The sequence below is a fragment of the Palaemon carinicauda genome, chromosome 8, assembly GCF_036898095.1.
Source record: "Palaemon carinicauda isolate YSFRI2023 chromosome 8, ASM3689809v2, whole genome shotgun sequence".
Lineage (NCBI taxonomy): Eukaryota > Metazoa > Arthropoda > Malacostraca > Decapoda > Palaemonidae > Palaemon > Palaemon carinicauda.
The window spans coordinates 130,937,258-130,956,893 of record NC_090732.1 but is presented as its reverse complement, the minus strand read 5'-3'; the positions used below and the strand labels follow the sequence as shown (position 1 = coordinate 130,956,893).

The window sequence follows — 19,636 nt, the reverse complement described above, 5'->3', positions numbered from 1 at the left end:
AATACTTACAAGATTATTTTGTAGAATTTGGCATGAAGCAGCAAAACCTGATAAATGGGAGTTTGGAGTGTTGGTGAAAATGGCAAAAAAAAAGGAGACCTGACTGATTCCAATGATTACAGAGGCATCACACTTACTTCAGTTGTAGTGAAAATATATATTTTGCTTATTCTAAAGAGACTGGAGAGAAAGATTGATGAAAAACTGAGAGATGAACAAGCAGGATTTAGTAAAGGTAGAAGTTGTACTGACCCAATTTTAATTTCAAGACATGTTGTACAGCAACGCGTAAAATATAGAAATACACTATTGATGGCAATTGTGGAATATGAAAAAGTCTTTGGTAGTGTGCATTGGCCTATTTTTTGAAGAGTCCTGTATTATTATGGAACGCCTCTTAAATATGTGAATTCAATTCTGTTCATGAGCATAGTAAGTGCAAAGTTGAAGTTAATGAACTCCTATCAAATGAATTTCCAATGAACAGTGGAGTTCTCCAAGGGATTGTGTTGTCACCTATGTTGTTTATCCTCATGGATTTTGAAATGCCTAGAAAAGTTGGGTATGAAGGACTGACCTGGATTGGTAACAGGATATTAGCTGACATGAGTATGCTGATGCTGCTGTCCTTATTAGCAGAACACCACAAGATTTGCAAAGCTTGCTTACCAGAATGCATGAAATATCACACGAGGTTGGGCTCAAGATGAATGGAAGAATGACAAGAGATTGAGAATAGATTATGCAATAGAAGATGATATATCATGGGAAAGAGAAAGGATTAATGAGGTAGACTCATTTAAGTATCTAGGAACTATGGTCTCTTAATGCAGGGTCCTTAGAATTAGAGTTAAGTGAAAGATTGAAAAAGCAAATCAGACAATGGCAAGGTTAAGTAAAATTTTGAAATCAAATTACCTGAAATTACATATAAAAATCAGACTGTATATCAGTCTAGTGAGATCTTTGTTAGTATAGTAATGCTTCACAACACGAAATTAATTCATTCTGGAGTGGCTTTCGTTTCGTGAAAATTTTGTTACGAGTCACATTTCACATGTAAATTGCCTAATTTGTTCCAAACCCTTCAAAAACACTAAATAAATTTTATAATAAAGCTACAGTATAACTGCAGTCAATTACATTTGAACCATGTAGTACACCTAAACTAGCTGTTAATACCTGTAAATTAAGTAGTTATTAGAACATAATGCAATGATAAATGGAAATAATACAACTCGTATTGTAAAATACTGTATTTATATAAGATATACAATACCATATGTACTGTAATATTATAGTTACCCTTACAATAGAGGTTAATTTTCTATTGAACAAACAACCTGTTTTCTTCAATTTTTTTAATGGGTGACTATTTTGTTCTCTGCCTGCCTGACAAATCTCATTATTATCATGAAACTTTTTTTGCAGTGCAAGTGAGAAAAATATTTGCATCTCGTTTTGCACCATGAAAATTTTGTAAGCAGATTCTTTAGTGGAGAGAGTTATGACTGTATATAGAAATGAGTCATGGTATGGCAATGAAACAATCTCTGAATGATTTGGTAGATTTGAGAACAAAGTCTTGAGAAGGATATTGGGAGTTAAATGGCAGAACAGGATTAGAAATGAAACTATGATAGAGATTACTCGAGTGCCATATATGGAGGAGATCATGATGAGGGGTAAATGGAGATGTTTTAAGTATGCTTTTCCCACTCTCCAAGAGAGATTAGTTCCCCAAATGTTTAGTTGAGCTCCACAAGAAATAGAAGAGTTGGAAGACCCAGGCCTACATGGCTGAGGAATTTGAAGCATAAAGACAAAGACAACTGGCAAAATATAACTGAGGCCCTTTGCATCAAAAGGCATAGGAGGAGATGATGATGATAATGATAGTACAGTGTATCTCTAAAGTCAAACACAATTTGTTCCAAGACTGCTTGAACACCGAATCAATATTTTCCATAAGAATAAATGGATATAGCATTATAGTAATCACTCGGCTATCGGTGTGGTTCCATTCTAGGCCAACTCACAATATCTAAAAAAAAATGCGAAGTAAATATAGAAATGTAAGGTACAGGAGGTCCTCGGGTTATGATGGTCTCGAGTTACGATGATTCACTGTCATGAACAGGCTCCTATAGGGTACTTAGAAAAATCTGTGTCACTCGATTTCGAGCTACGATGTGTGGTTTGTTGATATGACAAACTACTTGCTGATGTGAAGAGTAAGTAATGCTGCGGAGTAGCGTGTTATGCATTACTTACTTGAGCATTAGTTTGCCATCTTTGTTTACAATATGAATTCAGGTTTGTTCCAACACGAATACTTACCTCGAACTACTTTCTTAGGAGTTACCTGTAATCTCCTCTCTACCGACCAGAGTTTTGTGTAGTATACCCTAAACCCGTTTTCTATGGGGGGCTAACTCGGGAGTAAGAGAACGTGCCCCGAGGGTAGCTTTTGCACTAGGTCGAGGTCCGCTTGGGTTGTGAGCGCCAGTAAGTTCTCTGGTCGCGACGTGATACCACGTCGCTCTCGTCTCTCTCGACCCTTTGTGTCCGCCGCGTGTGTCCCACGTGTTTACCGCGTGGTAACTTGTGCTTATCCCTTGTGTTCCTGTGCGTTCACTACCCTTCCTTGTGCTTCCCAAGTGTATTCCTTTGATTCCCTGCGTTCCTGTGTCTTGTGTTTGTGCGTTATGGAGCAGATCTGCCGTTGTCCTGGGCCTAGAGCCGGAAAATCGTGTGGAGCGTCCCTCTCCAAACCTGAAGTGGATCCTCACTCCCTTTGCTCTTCCTGTAGGGTCAAAGTTTGCTCTCCTTCAAATACATGCCTCGAGTGTGTTGGTTGGAGTGAAATTCAGTGGGTGCGTTACGGCACGAAGAAAAAGAAATCGTCGAAACATTCACCGAGGAAATCTAGCGTTTCTTCGCCGCTACCGTCGCCCAGTGGACGGTCCTACGGGGCTTCTGTCTCTCCTTCCCCTACCCAGAGTAGGGGACGAGGTAAGTCCGTTGTGGGGAAAGAGCCGGGCGTTCTTCCCCAGGAGTCTGGTGGGTGGGAAGTGGGAGTTGTAGGGCCTTCTCGGGCTAGTGAGGAGCCTGGTAGTGCTGTGTCAGGGAGTTCTGGAGACTCGGCCCTTGTGCTTTGGGGGCACGATTCCTCTGATGACCCCTTATGGTGTAGCAATGTTGTTCCTGTGTCTTCGCCCCCTTCGTGGGCCTGTGTTTCAGGTTCTTCGGCAGGCGGCGACACCCAGGGCAAGTTAGGCTCCGCTGTAAGTGATACCCTCGGATGGAAGCTCCCTAAAACGCTAGGTAGGTCCCCTATGCGGATGGAAGAGGGCCTGGATACCTGGTTCCCTAGTGTTGGGCACCAACCCTCGTTCCCAACTCCTCTGACGGAAGTTCCAGAAGCCTTCCTGCAACCCTCTACCTCGGGTACGCAACGAGTCGCGAAGCCCCCCACGGCACCCTCTTCTGCCAGCTGTGCGGTTGGTACGGTGTCGTCGGGCTCTTCGGATGGTGGGGAGTCATTCTCTTCGGGAGAAGAAGCCAGGAGGAAACATCAGCGTCGGAGGGAGCGGTCCAGGAGCAGGCGTTCCCGCTCAAGATCCCGTTCCAGGTACAGCAGGAGGCGGTCCCGCTCTCCACGGAGGAAACACAGGAGGAGTAGGTCACCCGATGGTGATTGGGTTTTCGTACCCCGTAAGTCGGAGATACAGTGTTCCCCGTACCGGCGGTCCAGGGATTTCTCGCCAAGGAGACCATCCTCCAGACGTTATGACCCTCACAGGGAGAAATGCGAGAAGGCCTCTGCAGGCAGGCGTAAGACCGCGAAGCCTCCGGTTCACCCCGCCCAGCGGGGGGAACCGTGCTTCCTTACGGGCAGCCTGGCTGAATCAGCCCAGCTGGTGCGGCTCTCGGACTTTAAGGAACGGTTCCCGCTGTCGGGTCAGCCCACGGGATCCGCGTCCTCGTCCCCCAGAGAGCATGATCGGACGGTAGTCCTCGCCGGTTCGGCGGTGCCTGTCCTAACCCCCGTCCCTGGTGCGGTGGTCTCCGCCGGGGAAGGCCAGTACCTCCGCAGGGGAGTGCCTGTTGTGCTAGGACCAAGGCGCCCGGTGGGAGTGCCCGGTGACCCGGCTCCCCGGGCCGAAGTCGAGGCTTCGGCCGATGGTAAGGAAGGTTCCCCGACAGAGGACTCGGCCTATAGAAAAGTAATAAGTCTGATCAGGAGACATCACAGGATCAAAGAACCGATGGCTACCGATGAGGACTACTGGTCCAGCCTTACCCGGTTGATGCAAGCTCCTGTCCAACCAAAATCCTCCCTGGCACTTCCTGTGGCCCGAGATCTCGTCCTGGGCCGAGAGCACGTTGATAGAGTGGTGGCAGGCAATGCCGAAGCTCCCAAGACGCAGAGCTCTTCGAAGCTGCTCCAAGGGCTCAAAACACAGAGCAGGGTCTATGTGCCAGAAGGACAACAGCCGGGAGCCTGCAAAGTGGAATCTGCTCTCGACATTCTGGGACAGGGCGCCTCGGAGGACAGAGCCTCTTCAGCCCCGATGTGTTTTTCTCAATCGGAGGCTGCGATGATGGAGGAAATGTCTAAGGACCTAGTGCACGTCTCCTTGGTTAGACTGGTGGGCTTCCACACTAGTGGGTGTGCAAGCAACTTATGACCTGACAGACCCAGAACAGCAAAGCCTCCTGAGGGAGCTTATCATCTCCGGGGGCAAGACCCTTAAGTTCCTCACCTACCAGTCTCTCGCCCTGTCAATGAATTGGGTGCTTCGCAAGAGGGACACCATCCTGGCGAAGCTTTCCCGGAAGGTCCCAGACAGAGAGGCGAGGGCCGTGAGGAGCCTTCCTGTGTGGGGTGACTCCTTGTTCCCCTTGAAGGAGTTGGAGGAGATCATGGAGAAGGTGGCTAGGAGGAAGGAAGTAAACGCGCCCAGGCCTACCCCGGGAAGGAGACCTCCCTACAAGAGGTCAGTCTCAGACAGTGCCGCGACGCCTCAGGCCCCTCCTAGCCTGACGAGGAGAGAAGCCCCTTCTTCCTCTTGGGCCTCAGCGCCTCAGCCCCCCCGTAGAGGAGCCCCAGCAGCGTCGGCCTCCTTTAGGACAGGTTATTCTGCCTCCAGGAGAGGCCGTTCAGGCCGCTCCTCCAGGAGGAGATAGAGTGGGAGGCCCCCTATTCCTGCACAAGCCTCAGGTTGGGGGATGCCTCAGACTATATTGGCAAGCATGGAAAGCTCACGGAGCAGAGCCCTGGACAGTGTCCGTACTGAAGGAGGGCTACAGGTTACCGTTCTTAGCAGAACCTCCCCCTCTAATTCCGGCCAGCCTGTCGGAGTGGTTGGTACCCAAGGACCCGTTAAAGAGGGCCGCCCTTCAAGAGGAGGTGTCCACCATGTTGGAGAAGGGCGCCATGGAGGAGATCCTACACCCAGGACCAGGTTTCTACAGTCGACTGTTCCTGGTCGAAAAGGCGACGGGGGGGTGGAGACCGGTGATAGATCTGTCGGCTCTCAACAAATTCATAAGAAAGACAGACTTCAAAATGGACACCCCGAAGTCAGTCATGCTGTCCTTGAGGGAGAAAGATTACATGATGACCATAGACCTCAAGGACGCTTACTTCCAAATTCCGGTCCACCCCTCGAGTCGAAAGTTTCTCCGGGTGAAATGGGGTACCCAGATCTTGCAATTCAAGACCCTTTGCTTCGGATTGTCAACAGCGCCCCAGGTATTCACGAGAGTCTTCACGACAGTCTCAGTGTGGGCTCACGAACGAGGCATTCGCCTCATCCGGTACCTGGACGACTGGTTGCTTCTTTCCTCCTCGAAGGACGTCTTGAAGGAGCAAGGGATGAAACTTCTCCAGTTTTGCAAGGGTCTGGGTATCATGATCAACCCGGAAAAATCGAACCTATCTCCCTCCACCAGAATGACCTATTTGGGGATGACACTGGATCCCCTTCTAGTGAAAGCATTTCCGTCGGAGGACAGAATAAGCAATCTGAGGAAGATCCTTCGTCGGTTCCCCAGGGGAGACTCAGACTCAGAGCCGTCCAATGGAACCTGAAGAACTTCTGGTGCCAACTGGACTCGCACCAGAAATTAATCCCAGTCCTACCAAACACAATTCCCTCCCTGGAATGGTGGCATTGCCGGTCGAACTCGCTCAAGGGGATGCCCTTCGCGAACGACCCTCCCGAGTTACTTCTTTTCACAGACGCCTCCAACCAGGGATGGGGAGCCCATCTCCTCAACGGGACGGCGAGAGGAACCTGGATGGACGGGGAGAAGGTCCTACACATCAATGTCCTAGAGTTGATGGCAGTCCAGAAAGCTTGCCTGCACTTCGTCGATCTACTAAGGGGAAACACTGTGGCGTTGATGTGCGACAACGCCACAGTGGTAGCGTACATAAAGAAACAAGGAGGTTTGAAATCAAGGGAATTGTGCAATCTCGCCCTAGAGATCCTAGATTGGGCAGAAACGAACCAGGTTGTGTTATTGGCAAGGTTCATCCCCGGGAAAAAGAACGTTCTAGCCGACGGCCTCAGCAGGATGGGTCAAATAGTAGGGACAGAATGGTCCCTCCTTCCAGAAGTAGCCAAGCTCATCATCCAATGTTGGGGTTCCCCGGTGATGGACCTCTTTGCAACCAAACTGAACGCTCAACTTCCCGTGTATTGTTCTCCTGTCCCAGACCCAAGGGCAGCCTTGGAGGATGCCTTTCAGCACAAGTGGGACAACCTAGACGTGTACGCTTTTCCCCCCTTCACGTTGATAAGGCAAGTACTCAACAGAGTAAGGACTGCCCGAAACTTAAGGATGACTTTGGTAGCGCCCTGGTGGCCGGAGAGAGTGGTTCGCAGACCTAAAAGACCTGGCGAGTTACCCTCCGTGGCCACTCCCTGACAGGTCAGATCTTCTACGACAGCCGCACTTTCTCAGGTTTCACGACAACCCACAGTCTCTACGCCTTCACGCCTGGAGACTATCGATCGACTCCTGAAGAAGGAAGGATATTCAGCAGCCACAGCTAAGAGGATGTCGCTATACCTGAGAAGGTCGTCGGCAGCGGTCTCCCATGCGAAGTGGGCCTCTTTCCCGAAGTGGTGCACTTCGAGGCGCATAAAGCCCCTCAAAGCCTCGGTCCCAGACATAGTAGACTTTCTGGTATATCTCAGGGACGAGATAGGAATGTCAATCCCAGCTATAAAAGGAGTGCGAGCTGCCTTGGGTCAAGTCTTCCTTCTGAAGGGCATCGACCTGGGTTCCTCTAGACACATCTCGATGCTTGTCAGGAGTTTTGAACAATCCTGCCCCCACAAGCAGTTAGGGTGCCTCAGTGGGACTTAGCTAGGGTCCTGAAGATGTTAAGTGGCCCCCCCTTCGAACCAATGAAGGATATCGTAGACAGGGATCTCACTCTCAAGACAGTCTTTTTGCTAGCCTTGGCTTCTGCAAAAAGAGTAGGAGAGATCCATGGGTTGTCTTATGACGTCTCATTCGAAGGGTTGGAAAGAGATCTCTTTCAAGTTCGTTCCTTCGTTTGTGGCGAAAACCCAGAACCCAGCTGTCTGGGACCCAAAATTCAAAGGTTTCTCCCTGCCAGCTATTCCTAGGACGGGGAATTCTGAGGATTTGAGGTTATGCCCGGTCCGTGCCATTAGAAAATACCTTGAAAGGACTGCTCATCTCCGGCCAGGTATCAAGAGCCTTTTCGTCTCCACAGGTGTTACTAAGAAACAGGTATCGAAGAATACCATTTCCTTCTGGTTGAGACAAGTTATTGCCAGGGCCTACAAGGAAGAGGACTGGCCTTACCAGGCGCTCCCAAACCCCATGACATCAGGGGTCTGAGCACGTCCTTAGCCTTTGAGAAAAACATGGCAGTGGGTCAGATCCTTCGTGCAGGTACCTGGTCGAACCAGTCAACCTTTACTGCCCATTACCTCAAGGACTACTCAAGGAGGTCCTTAGACGGGTTCTCCATTGGAACAGTCATCTCCGCGCTCCAAGTGATTTAACGGTGAAAGCCCCAGGCTCAATCGTGGATAGCAAACCGGGAGACACAGGTTCGTTCCCCTTCACCCTAATCCCCATTTTTTCCTATCCTTATCGGAGATAACCCTCTTGTAACCATTGGATAACACGTGTCTGCAACTGCGTTACTGGATTCAACATCAGAAGAAGTTTTTCAAAGGGTGAGTACTTAGACACTAACGTGAGCTCTTTGTGTAGTTACCCTATCGTCCGTTTTCCTAGTATGTTTTGTTTTTTAATACCTAGGCCTCTTGGCTTCTGCTTGCTGGGTCTAAGGGTCAGGAAGGCACTCCCACCTCCTAAAGTGTAAGTCTCCTAAGAAAGTAGTTCGAGGTAAGTATTCGTATTGGAACAAATCAAAAATTTTAAGTAATTTTTATTTTTCCTAACATACTTACCGAGAACTACTTTCGGGTAATGGCCCTCCCTACCTTCCCCGAGTGCCTCTCTGCCCTTGCAAGAATTTGTGTAACATCCGAGGAACTTACTGGCGCTCACGACCCAAGCGGACCTCGACCTAGCGCAAAAGCTACCCTCGGGGCACGTTCTCTTACTCCCGAGTTAGCCTTCTATAGAAAACGGGTTTAGGGTATACTACACAAAACTCTGGTCGGTAGAGAGGAGATTACAGGTAACTCCTAAGAAAGTAGTTCTCGGTAAGTATGTTAGGAAAAATAAAAATTACTTAAAATTTTTGATTTTTTGGTACTGCTCTTTTTTGGATAGTTTTGTGCCTTTGTTTTAGCTGAGCATCCTATTTGAAAAGTGTAAGGGAGACTTATAATGGCAGCGTGCAGGTCAAGCACTGGAATAAAAGCAAGGTATTTTTGTGTGTATTAGTGCCCCCTGTGGCCGCGGGGGCATATAAAAATTAGAATAGCGCCAACGTTATCCCTGCGTATCGTAAGAGGCGACTAAAAGGGACGGGACGAGGGGGCTGGGAACCCCCTCTCCTGTAAAAAATTCCTGCGAGACATCGACAAGGAGATGGAGCTGGGGGGAGAGTGACTGCTCCCCGCACTCTAGTTTTGGGGTGTTTAAATGTGCGTGGATGTAGTACGATAGAGAGTAAAAGATGTGAGATTGGAAGTATGTTTAGAAGTAGAAGGATGGATGTATTGGCCTTGTGTGAGACAAAGATGAAAGGAAAGGGTGAAGTGATGTTTGGTGAAATGTCTGGTAGAGTGTCTGGGATTGAAATGGGAAGAGCGAGAGAGGGTGTGGCGTTATTGCTGAGTGAATGGATGACAGGTAAAGTAGTGGAATGGAAGGAGATATCATCTAGGTTAATGTGGGTAAGGGTTAGGTTGGGTAGGGAATGTTGGGCGTTTGTCAGTGCGTATGGGCCAGGTAGTGAGAAAAGTGAAGAAGAGCGGAATGAGTTCTGGAATGATTTAACTAGGTGTGTAGAAGGACTGGGTAGAAGGAATTATGTAGTTGTTATGGGTGACTTAAATGCTAGAGTGGGCGCTGGAGAGGTAGAAGGTGTCATTGGTAAGTATGGCGTACCAGGTGAAAATGAGAGTGGTGAGAGACTGGTAGACATGTGTGTTGAACAAGAGTTGGTAATAAGTGCTAGCTTCTTTAAAAAGAAAGATAAAAATAAGTATACATGGGTAAGAGTGGCAAATGGAAGAGTAGTAGAAAGGGCATTAATGGATTATGTGTTGGTAACTAAAAGAATGTTTGGAAGATTGAAAGACGTGCACGTGTTTAGGGGTATGGCTAACGGTATGTCTGATCATTTTTTGGTGGAAGGAAAATTAGTTGTAGCAAAAGAGTGGAGGAATAGAGTAGGTGGATGTAAAAGGGAGGTAGTGAGGATTGAAGAGCTCATAAAACCGGGGGTAAAAAGTAAATATCAGGAAAGGTTGAAAATGGCATATGATGAGGTGAGAGTAAGAGAAACTGGTAATTTAGAGGAGGAGTGGAAGTTAGTAAAAGAAAATTTTGTTGGGATTGCAAGTGATGTATGTGGCAAGAAGGTTGTTGGAGGCAGCATGAGGAAGGGCAGTGAATGGTGGAATGAAGGAGTGAAGGTGAAAGTGGAAGAGAAAAAGAGGGCTTTTGAAGAATGGCTGCAGAGTAATAGTATAGAGAAGTATGAAAAATATAGAGAGAAAAAGGTGGAAGTAAAGCGCAAGGTACGTGAGGCAAAGAGGGCAGCTGACCTGAGGTGGGGTCAGGGATTGGGTCAGTCATATGAAGAGAATAAGAAGAAGTTTTGGAAAGAAGTGAAGAGAGTAAGGAAGGCTGGTGCAAGAATTGAAGAGACAGTGAAAGATGGAAATGGAAGGTTGTTAAAAGGAGAGGAGGCAAGGAAAAGGTGGGCGGAATATTTTGAAAGTTTGCTGAATGTTGAGGATAATAGGGAGGCAGATATAATTGCTGTTCCAGGTGTTGAGGTGCCAGTGATGGGAGATGAGAATGAGAGAGAGATAAAAAAAGATAGATGAAGTGAGGAGAGCACTAGATGAAACGAGAGTAGGAAAAGCATCTGGTATGGACGGTGTGAAAGCTGAGATGTTGAAGGAAGGGGGTGTGACTGTACTTGAATGGTTGGTGAGATTGTTTAATATGTGTTTTGTGTTGTCAATGGTACCAGTAGATTGGGTTTGTGCATGTATTGTACCACTATATAAGGGTAAGGGAGATGTGCATGAGTGTTGTAATTCAAGAGGTATTAGATTGTTGAGTGTAGTTGGAAAAGTGTATGGTAGAATAATGATTAATAGGATTAAGGATAAAACAGAGAATGCAATCTTGGAAGTACAGGGTGGTTTTAGAAGAGGTAGGGGTTGTATGAATCAGATTTTTACAGTTAGGCAGATATGCGAGAAATATTTAACAAAAGGTAAAGAGGTGTATGTTGCGTTTATGGATCTGGAGAAAGCATATGATAGAGTTGATAGGGAAGCAATGTGGAATGTGATGAGGTTATATGGAGTTGGTGGAAGGTTGTTGCAAGCGGTGAAAAGTTTATACAAAGGTAGTAAAGCATGTGTTAGAATAGGAAATGAAGTGAGTGATTGGTTTCCGGTGAGAGTGGGGCTGAGACAGGGATGTGTGATGTCGCCGTGGTTGTTTAACTTGTATGTTGATGGAGTGGTGAGAGAGGTGAATGCTCGAGTGCTTGGACGAGGATTAAAACTGGTAGGCGAGAATGACCATGAATGGGAGGTAAATCAGTTGTTGTTTGCGGATGATACTGTACTGGTAGCAGACACAGAAGAGAAGCTTGACCGACTAGTGACAGAATTTGGAAGGGTGTGTGAGAGAAGGAAGTTGAGAGTTAATGTGGGTAAGAGTAAGGTTATGAGATGTACGAGAAGGGAAGGTGGTGCAAGGTTGAATGTCATGTTGAATGGAGAGTTACTTGAGGAGGTGGATCAGTTTAAGTACTTGGGGTCTATTGTTGCAGCAAATGGTGGAGTGGAAGCAGATGTACGTCAGAGAGTGAATGAAGGTTGCAAAGTGTTGGGGGCAGTTAAGGGAGTAGTAAAAAATAGAGGGTTGGGCATGAATGTAAAGAGAGTTCTATATGAGAAAGTGATTGTACCAACTGTGATGTATGGATCGGAGTCGTGGGGAATGAAAGTGATGGAGAGACAGAAATTGAATGTGTTTGAGATGAAGTGTCTAAGGAGTATGGCTGGTGTATCTCGAGTAGATAGGGTTAGGAACGAAGTGGTGAGGGAGAGAACGGGTGTAAGAAATGAGTTAGCGGCTAGAGTGGATATGAATGTGTTGAGGTGGTTTGGCCATGTTGAGAGAATGGAAAATGGTTGTTTGCTAAAGAAGGTGATGAATGCAAGAGTTGATGGGAGAAGTACAAGAGGAAGGCCAAGGTTTGGGTGGATGGATGGTGTGATAAAGCTCTTGGTGATAGGAGGATAGATGTGAGAGAGGCAAGAGAGCGTGCTAGAAATAGGAATGAATGGCGAGCGATTGTGACGCAGTTCCAGTAGGCCCTGCTGCTTCCTCCGGTGCCTTAGATGACCGCGGAGGTAGCAGCAGTAGGGGAGTCAGCATTATGAAGCTTCATCTGTGGTGGAAATGTGGGAGGTTGGGCTGTGGCACCCTAGCAGTACCAGCTGAACTCGGTTGAGTCCCTGATTAGGCTGAAGGAACATAGAGAGTAGAGGTCCCCTTTTTGTTTTGTTTCATTGTTGGTGTCGGCTACCCCCCAAAATTGGGGGAAGTGCCTTGGTATATGGATGGATGGATTATTGTCTACTAGTACTGTATAATCAGTGGATTCAGATTCAGTTGTATTTTGTTAAAATGCAGATTGCGTTATACAGTATTTGTAATATTTCTACTTAACATAGGTGCACAATTGTCATCTTGCATTCGACTTTAGCAATAAAGAAATCAAGAATCTGGTATGCTAGTTTGAAGCATTTGGCTTCTCAAAGTAAAGATACATCAGGATTCATCTTCCTCTTATTAATGGTAACACGTTTGCCTAGTATGCGCATGGTACAGATTGAACCCACCCTAGGAACGTGAGTTTGAACTATTTTTTTTATCAGAAGCATTTAGTTTTATTGAAAGCCTTATGCTTACAGGCTTTTTGTACGAGTGCTTGTTCATACATTAAATTCTCTTTGCCATAAGAAGGTTGTTAGTCTGCTGATGACCCTTCCATTTTCTTTTGAACAAGTAGTCTATAAAGACCGATCGGTATTAATCTCATATAAGCCACCCGTACTGTCTTTCTCTTTCAGTGTAAGAGTTAGGATTAACCAACTCTCCATCAAGGACAAAAAAACAAGGGTTTGAGCTCTTTTTTTTTTTTTTTTTTTTTCTCTCTCTCTCTCTCTCTCAACATTACATGACTGTGATCATCCTTGCTAGAATCTATTCTGCTTTTGCTCTTGGGTAAGCAAACGGAACGACACCCAATGCGAGCAACTTTTGAATGTTTCCTCACAAACTGATGCTGTGAATATGTTCGGAACGTCTCCATTTTTTCTCGTTTTTGCTAATCTATTTAACGATTGCTCGTTTGCACAGTCGTTCTATCTCTATATTCTACTCTCTTCTTAGAGCTATACTAGTTACTGTATACTATTAGGATTTTATATGTTTTTATCGGCAGGAGATATGTATACGATTGCTAGCCAGTTTTCTGCATAAGTGGTTGCTAGCAACTTATCGCCTACTTTTCAACTAATTTCGATTGGTTGTGCAACCTCTCACCTGCCTGCCCGATGGCTCCTCTAGGGAAGTAACACTTCTAATCACTCTATTTGTTCTGGCAAAGCACAGCCCGAAGTAACGAAGCAGGTTAGATAGTGGTAAAAATGTAAATGAATCTTACACTATACAGACCTGAGCAGGCACTCAGGTTTGGAATGCATAATTAAGGGGAATGCATTTACCTCCCAAAGGGATCTAACAGGCAGGGCACTGATTCAGTTGTTGCTTTTAAGCCTATTTACTCAGAGCGGTCACTTGCTGGTGCCCTCCTAGCTTTTGGCATGTCACCTTTACCGGTCAACCTGGGAACCCCAACCCTGTTGCCTTCCCTCCATCCTCCCTTTTTACTACTAAATGGGCTTTGGACAAACAGTTGAGATATGCGCAAGGATACCAATCATGCTTTGTCATCTCAGTTTAAGGATGGATGCTGACCACAGGCTAAATGGTATTAGACAAACTTCTTTAGTAGTGCAGACAAGGTCAAAGGTGCTACTGACACATGCCAAGAAATGCCAGTCACTGGCTATGAAAGTCAACAGCCAGACCACTTTGAGAACACCGCTCAGAGTTGAGCAACATTTTGGTGGGCAGCTTAGATGGATAACCCCTTGGAAATGCTAGAGGTTATGGAAAAATAATTAGGAAGTGTTCCACAATTTTCTCCTCTTCCACTAGGGGAAGACAGGAATCCTCCCCCTGTGTGACTTTTGGGAGCATGCCCTCAGCCTGGGTAGAGGCAGAGATGGATTCATGCAGAGGAATGTGGGACTAGAGGCATACTCCAGTCCGGATTCCTCCTCTAATTCATCCTTCAATGAGAGTAATGTCCTTTGTATAGAGATTGGAGAAAGACATAGCCCATTGGGCTGAAGTCGAGACTGTGGTAGAGTAGGAGCACTCTCCATGAGATTCTCGACGATTCTATGCTTTTACGGTTGACTCTTACTTGTCAAGAAGGCGTTTGGAGGATGGAGACCAAGTTTTGAACGAGTTTGTCAAGCTCCATTCAAGATGGAGGCCGCAGCCATGGTCAGACAAGCAGTAAGAACGGTAACTCATGGATCTCATTGGATCTCAAGAATTCATACTTCCAGATCCCAATCAATCCCATTTCCAGGAAGTACATCCAATTTGTAGCGCATGACAAAGTATACCAGTTCACGGTCTCGTGTTTCGGCCAGATGACAGCCCCTCAGTGTTCACCAGTGTTCACATTGGTCTCCGCGTAGGTCCTCTCCAATGTCATTCGGTTCTTCCGATATCTGGACGATTGGTTGCTGGCGGAGTCGGTGGAGATCCTGCTCCTTCACCGAGACAGACTTCTTGAGTTTTTCCTAAATCTGGGGACCATGGTAAACAAGAAGTCAAAGCCCATACCTAAACAAAATTGGGTATTACAGGACTTGGATATAAGTGCCTTATTAGGAAAGGTCTTTCTATTGCAAGATCGAATCGTAAGATTCAAGAAAGTGGCGTGACCATTCTTAAAGTGAGGCTCACTGCAGGTATATCAGTGGCAGTGTCTGGTGGGTCACCTGTCTTAGTTAGAAAGCCTGGGTCTGAACAGTCTCCTTTGCGTATGCTCATTTTAGTGGTAGCTGAAGACCTTTTGGTCTTAGGGCAGGGATCCTCCTGGAAAGGTGATTCCGGTAGGGGAAGACAAGAGGTAAGATTTGAGTCGATGATTCCAAGACTCTAACCTTCTTGAAGGGGTAGATCTCCCCTCCCCACCTCTTTCGGATTTGATGCTGTTCACCGATGCATCGAAGGAGAGGTTGGGTGCTCACCTGCTACTGCCAAGGCCATCTCAAGTACAGGCCTGGTCAGTGGGGGAAGAAGTTGGCACGAGTAGGTCAATTGGTATGGAGACGGGACACCTGGCCATCCTCAACTCTTCTTTCTATCACACACCACTCACTATGCATACACTTTGTTTCTCATTACAGTTTACACCTGATAATCCTCATAGAAAATTAAGAGATCATACACACCAAAAGGAGACGACTGAATAATCCAGCAAGAAAAATTTGACAGAAAAAAGTAATAGAATTAAAATAAAACTTTCCCTTGGCAGTAGCCTAATTCCAAGGCCCACTGATTCCAAACTACGCTTGCATACCGAAGAAAAAATAGAATGATTCTAACAATTTAATAAAAAAAAAAATAAAACATTAACATAAATAAACATTCCCGGCAATTTAAAATGATTTAATGTTATCTTTTGCACAATCACCTACAATCGTATGATATTGCTGTAGCCTACATTTTCTTTACTTGATGTATTTGACGGACTTATTTTTGGTCCATTTCGGTAACTCTGCAGTTTGGTACACACCACATAATAGGCTCTAGCCTGGTTTCCAAAACAGTCAATTTTTCTGGAATAACGGCAGAAAAATGTAAAGAAGTCGAGCGCGACCCCTTTACTTACAGCCTATAGTAGCTGTGTGAAAGCACTACTCGTACCACGTGGGACTTTTCTTGCCCCTTAAATGACTCGGCCTTGCTACAGCCCATGCCCTCTTGGTTGTGGTCAGAGTCAGATCAGCAATGTTACATAAACCTCTTGGAATTGAAAGTGACATTTCTCACCCTCCAACACTTTCAACAGCTCCTTTTAAGTAACTGTAGTGTTCACGAGTGACAACACAATAGTAATGGCATATCTAAACTAGGAAAGAAGTACTTTTTCACGGCTATGCATACTTGCCATCGAAGTACTGCAATGGGTGTATATATGGTTCTGTATGTTGTTCCTGTAGTTATGGTTATATCCCATTAGGAGTTTTCACTTGATTGACAGCTGGGTTGGTATCTCCCAGTTCCTCTTGCTATTACCAGCAAGATTTCCCTTCCAACTAAACTGAATGAAAAGGCGGGTTATAAAATTTCCCTGAATCTATAAATGAATGCTTTTTTTTATAAAATGAAAGCATAATTTTATATTAGCAAATAAGCAAATTATAAAATTGATTATTAGCATAAAGTGCTTACACCAATAGAATGTTATTGTGGATTTGTTTTTTGCCTTTATAATTAATACTATTATAAAGAAAATAACAACTTGGGTGCTATGTAACTGCAACAGCATTGTTCAATATGATTGTATTTTTGCACTGAACTGCATGCAGTAGTGTTGTGCTAAAAAAGTCATATAGGCTATATACACTGTACTTGGCCTGAATAGGTTTTTAGACAAGATGGACAGTTGAGTGGGGACGAGTTACATGATTATTTATTACTACAGTATTATAAAACTGTAAAGTACTGTACTGTGTTATTACAGTACATTGCTGTGTTATTGATTAGTATCTGCATATATTTAAAGTATTGTACAGTTACAATATTTAATGGTATATTTGCAAGTATTATCAGCATACAATATTTTGACTGTCCACATTGCTTAGGGTCTTATGTTATCTTAGGATTTCCCTATCCTCAGGGGGACTGAAGTCAATAACCTTGTAATGATAGTTAACTGCATGTTCATTCAAAAGATATGGTTACGATTGTTGCCTAGTAGATTATTCTTTTATTATTTATTGTGCTTTATGTAGTGTATATTTTATTTATTGCAGTTATAGCTGGAACATGTTAAACTTATAGTTTTCCCTCTTTATTTGCAGATTAAAAGAAATCATGGAAAGTGTGCAAGAAAAGAAAAAACTGGAGGAGGATATCCAGGTTTTAGAGAAACAAAGAATTTATCATCGTTATGAAAAAAAGAGACAGGTACCGAAAAGAACTTTCCCTAGTAATTGTTATATTGAAACAAGGCATTTTAGACCCCCTGAGGATTTTCATTTTTGTGGCTACCTTCGAAAACTTATCAAAGTTTTTTTTTTTTTTCATTGCTTTACCTTTTTAAATGAACCGTTTAAATGGTTAAATTCTTGCCATTGCTGCCATGAATAGTTATGATTAGTAGCTTTAAATATGCAATATTTAGAAACTGTATTAAAAGTTTCTCCAATGTAAATCCATCATTTTATGAATACTCATAGATTTCAGCTCCTTTTCAGATGTTCTTTAAAGAATAATCCAGAACAGCTGTCTGCGTATGGGGTTCTAAAGTTACTCCACTTAGAAATTGGTCCTAGATATTATTTGACCAGTATACTAGTTATGCTGTTTAGGGGGGCATGCTTTGCCTACATCAAATATACCATTACTTGAATAGCTATTTTGGCAATGCAAGAGGAGTCTTGATGCTGTCTAGAAATTAACCTTCAAGGACAAATTTAATAGCAGTCCATTGTTACTGATGATGACATTCAAAGCTCGTTAGTAGATGTTAAATGTATTGTAAATGCGCCTGCTCTTTGTGACTTATCAGGTTAATATTGGACTTTAATACTTACCAAATGTTGGACGTGTTAAATGACGATTTCGGCCAAAAGGGACATTTTTACTGCTGTGCCAATGAGGCCTTTTCAAGGTGAGATGCGCTGTACAAAAAATCAATGACAGTTAGCCTGTTCATAACGCTCCTTTCCAGGCCATACGGTTAACGGAAAGGGTTTCTGAGTCAACTGGTGGAATTTTGCATAGTTCCCATACTAACAAACTTTCTGATATTTATTTGGATTATCTTTCGACTAAGCTGGAAGTGCGAGGTGGCAACCCTGCCTAACTGCTTGAGCAGATAGGCAGGGGTTGGCTGGGGGGTACGTCACTTTTTGTTTCGGCTCAGCAGAGATCGGACGTGTCCTCTCTCTCCCTAGACTGTCATTGGACTTTTTGATCTTTTTCTTTTCATTTGTGCGTGTTTTCTCTAAGATCGTCCTCATGCGAACCTGTCCAGGGAGCAAAGATGCCGCGTGCGGTACCTTCATGACATTGTTGCAGAGGGCATTGATGCAAGCAAAGTTCACCCTGCGCAGAGTGTAGTGAGTGGCCTGCCTCCCAATGGGAGAAATTTGGACGACGCAAGAAGATGAGGGCCAAGCGCGATCTTTCTCCCTCAGGGGCGAGGGAAGCGCATTCTTCTTCGTTTCGCACCCCCAAAATCTCTTTCAAAAGCTCCTTCTCTCTCTCTCGCTCTGCCAAGGGACAATCAAGTAGGAACAAAGACCAACTAACTCCTTGACAACCCCAGGGTATGGGGGTTGTTATTGCTTCCCCTAGAGGAGCTACTTCACCTCAAGCTGCCGGGGAGTCATTTTCCCTTTCAGATCTTTTGCAGGTGTGGCCAACCTTGGTATTTCGGGACCCCCTTTGAAGGAGGAGCTGCTGCGTCTCCTTCAGCGCGGTGCTAGGAAGGATCCTTCTCCAGAGCCTTCAACATCTCATGCTCTGGAACTGTGCGAAGTTCATCTTTCACCCTCTCCTGGTCCTTCCACGTGCGGACGAGGTGATCGCTCGCGTTTGCCTCTCCAACAGCCTCCTGCTGACGACGAACCCTCCTGCCATCCTGGGACCTTGTCATCCTGTAACCCTCAACCCTTTGTTTCTCCCCCACAGGAACCCGCAGGTTGTAGGTGTTGATCTTCCTGGGACCACCGCTCCTACCACCAGCAGCGCTAAAGGACGAGCATCGCCATCGCCTCATCCTTCTGGACACTCTTACCCTGATCGTCGTTCACGACAATCTGAAGATCAGATGGGTTGTAGGTTATCATGATCCGCACGGTCTTCCTCAGGAAAGCGTTCCCGCTCTAGAGCTTCGCGCTCATAGGCATTCCTCTTCATGATTAGAAATCTTGCGATCACGTTCTGCACAATCACGAGCACAGTCTAGACCCAGGTCAAGACGCTCGTGTTCTAGGTCGCTATGTTCTAGATCACAAGAACGGCGTACACGCTCGCAAGGATGCCGATCCCGTTCACGAGGACGACGTTTACGTTTGTGAGGCAGACGCTCACGTTCGGAACCGCGCTTTTGCGATTAAGGTGTAGACGTTCCTTGTCTAGACGTTCCTTGTCTAGAGGTAGAGGTAGGTGCTTGCACAGTCCATCAGTGCGTAGCTCCTCAACTTGACCTCCTAAACGACCTTGGACCGAACCTGATCATGAGAATGACCACTCCCCAGACAGGCGTCCAGCCAAACCCCCAGTGCCTTTCATCGGCCGGGGAGTATTAGCAAAACGTTCGCCTATGCGACGCTTGGAAACACGTTGCGCTTCGATACGTTCTCCAACGATAAGAGTTGCTCCTACTCAGAGACCCTCTTTGCTGACTTCGTCGGATGTAGGTACTGTACTTCTCTGAGGCGGCAGGAAGATGTTAGAACTTCCTCTTCTTATGTAGCTCCTAGTTCTCATGTTGCGAAAACTTCTGCTCGGAATCACGTTGGTTGATGCGTTAAACATGCAATTTCGCGAGCAAATCAACGATTTCCGCGAGCAGTTCACT

The 19,636-nt window shown here is 45.5% G+C and overlaps 1 protein-coding gene across 2 annotated transcripts in view; it reads left to right on the top strand.

Moving 5' to 3' along the window:
- Positions 1 to 19,636, top strand: part of LOC137645932 (structural maintenance of chromosomes protein 5-like) — a 208,316-nt gene that overhangs the window by 61,346 nt on the left and 127,334 nt on the right. For both annotated transcript variants that reach the window (XM_068378994.1, XM_068378996.1), the window contains one exon: positions 16,908 to 17,013. In XM_068378994.1, the coding sequence (XP_068235095.1) occupies positions 16,908 to 17,013 (106 nt within the window). The remainder of the gene's footprint in view (positions 1 to 16,907; positions 17,014 to 19,636) is intronic.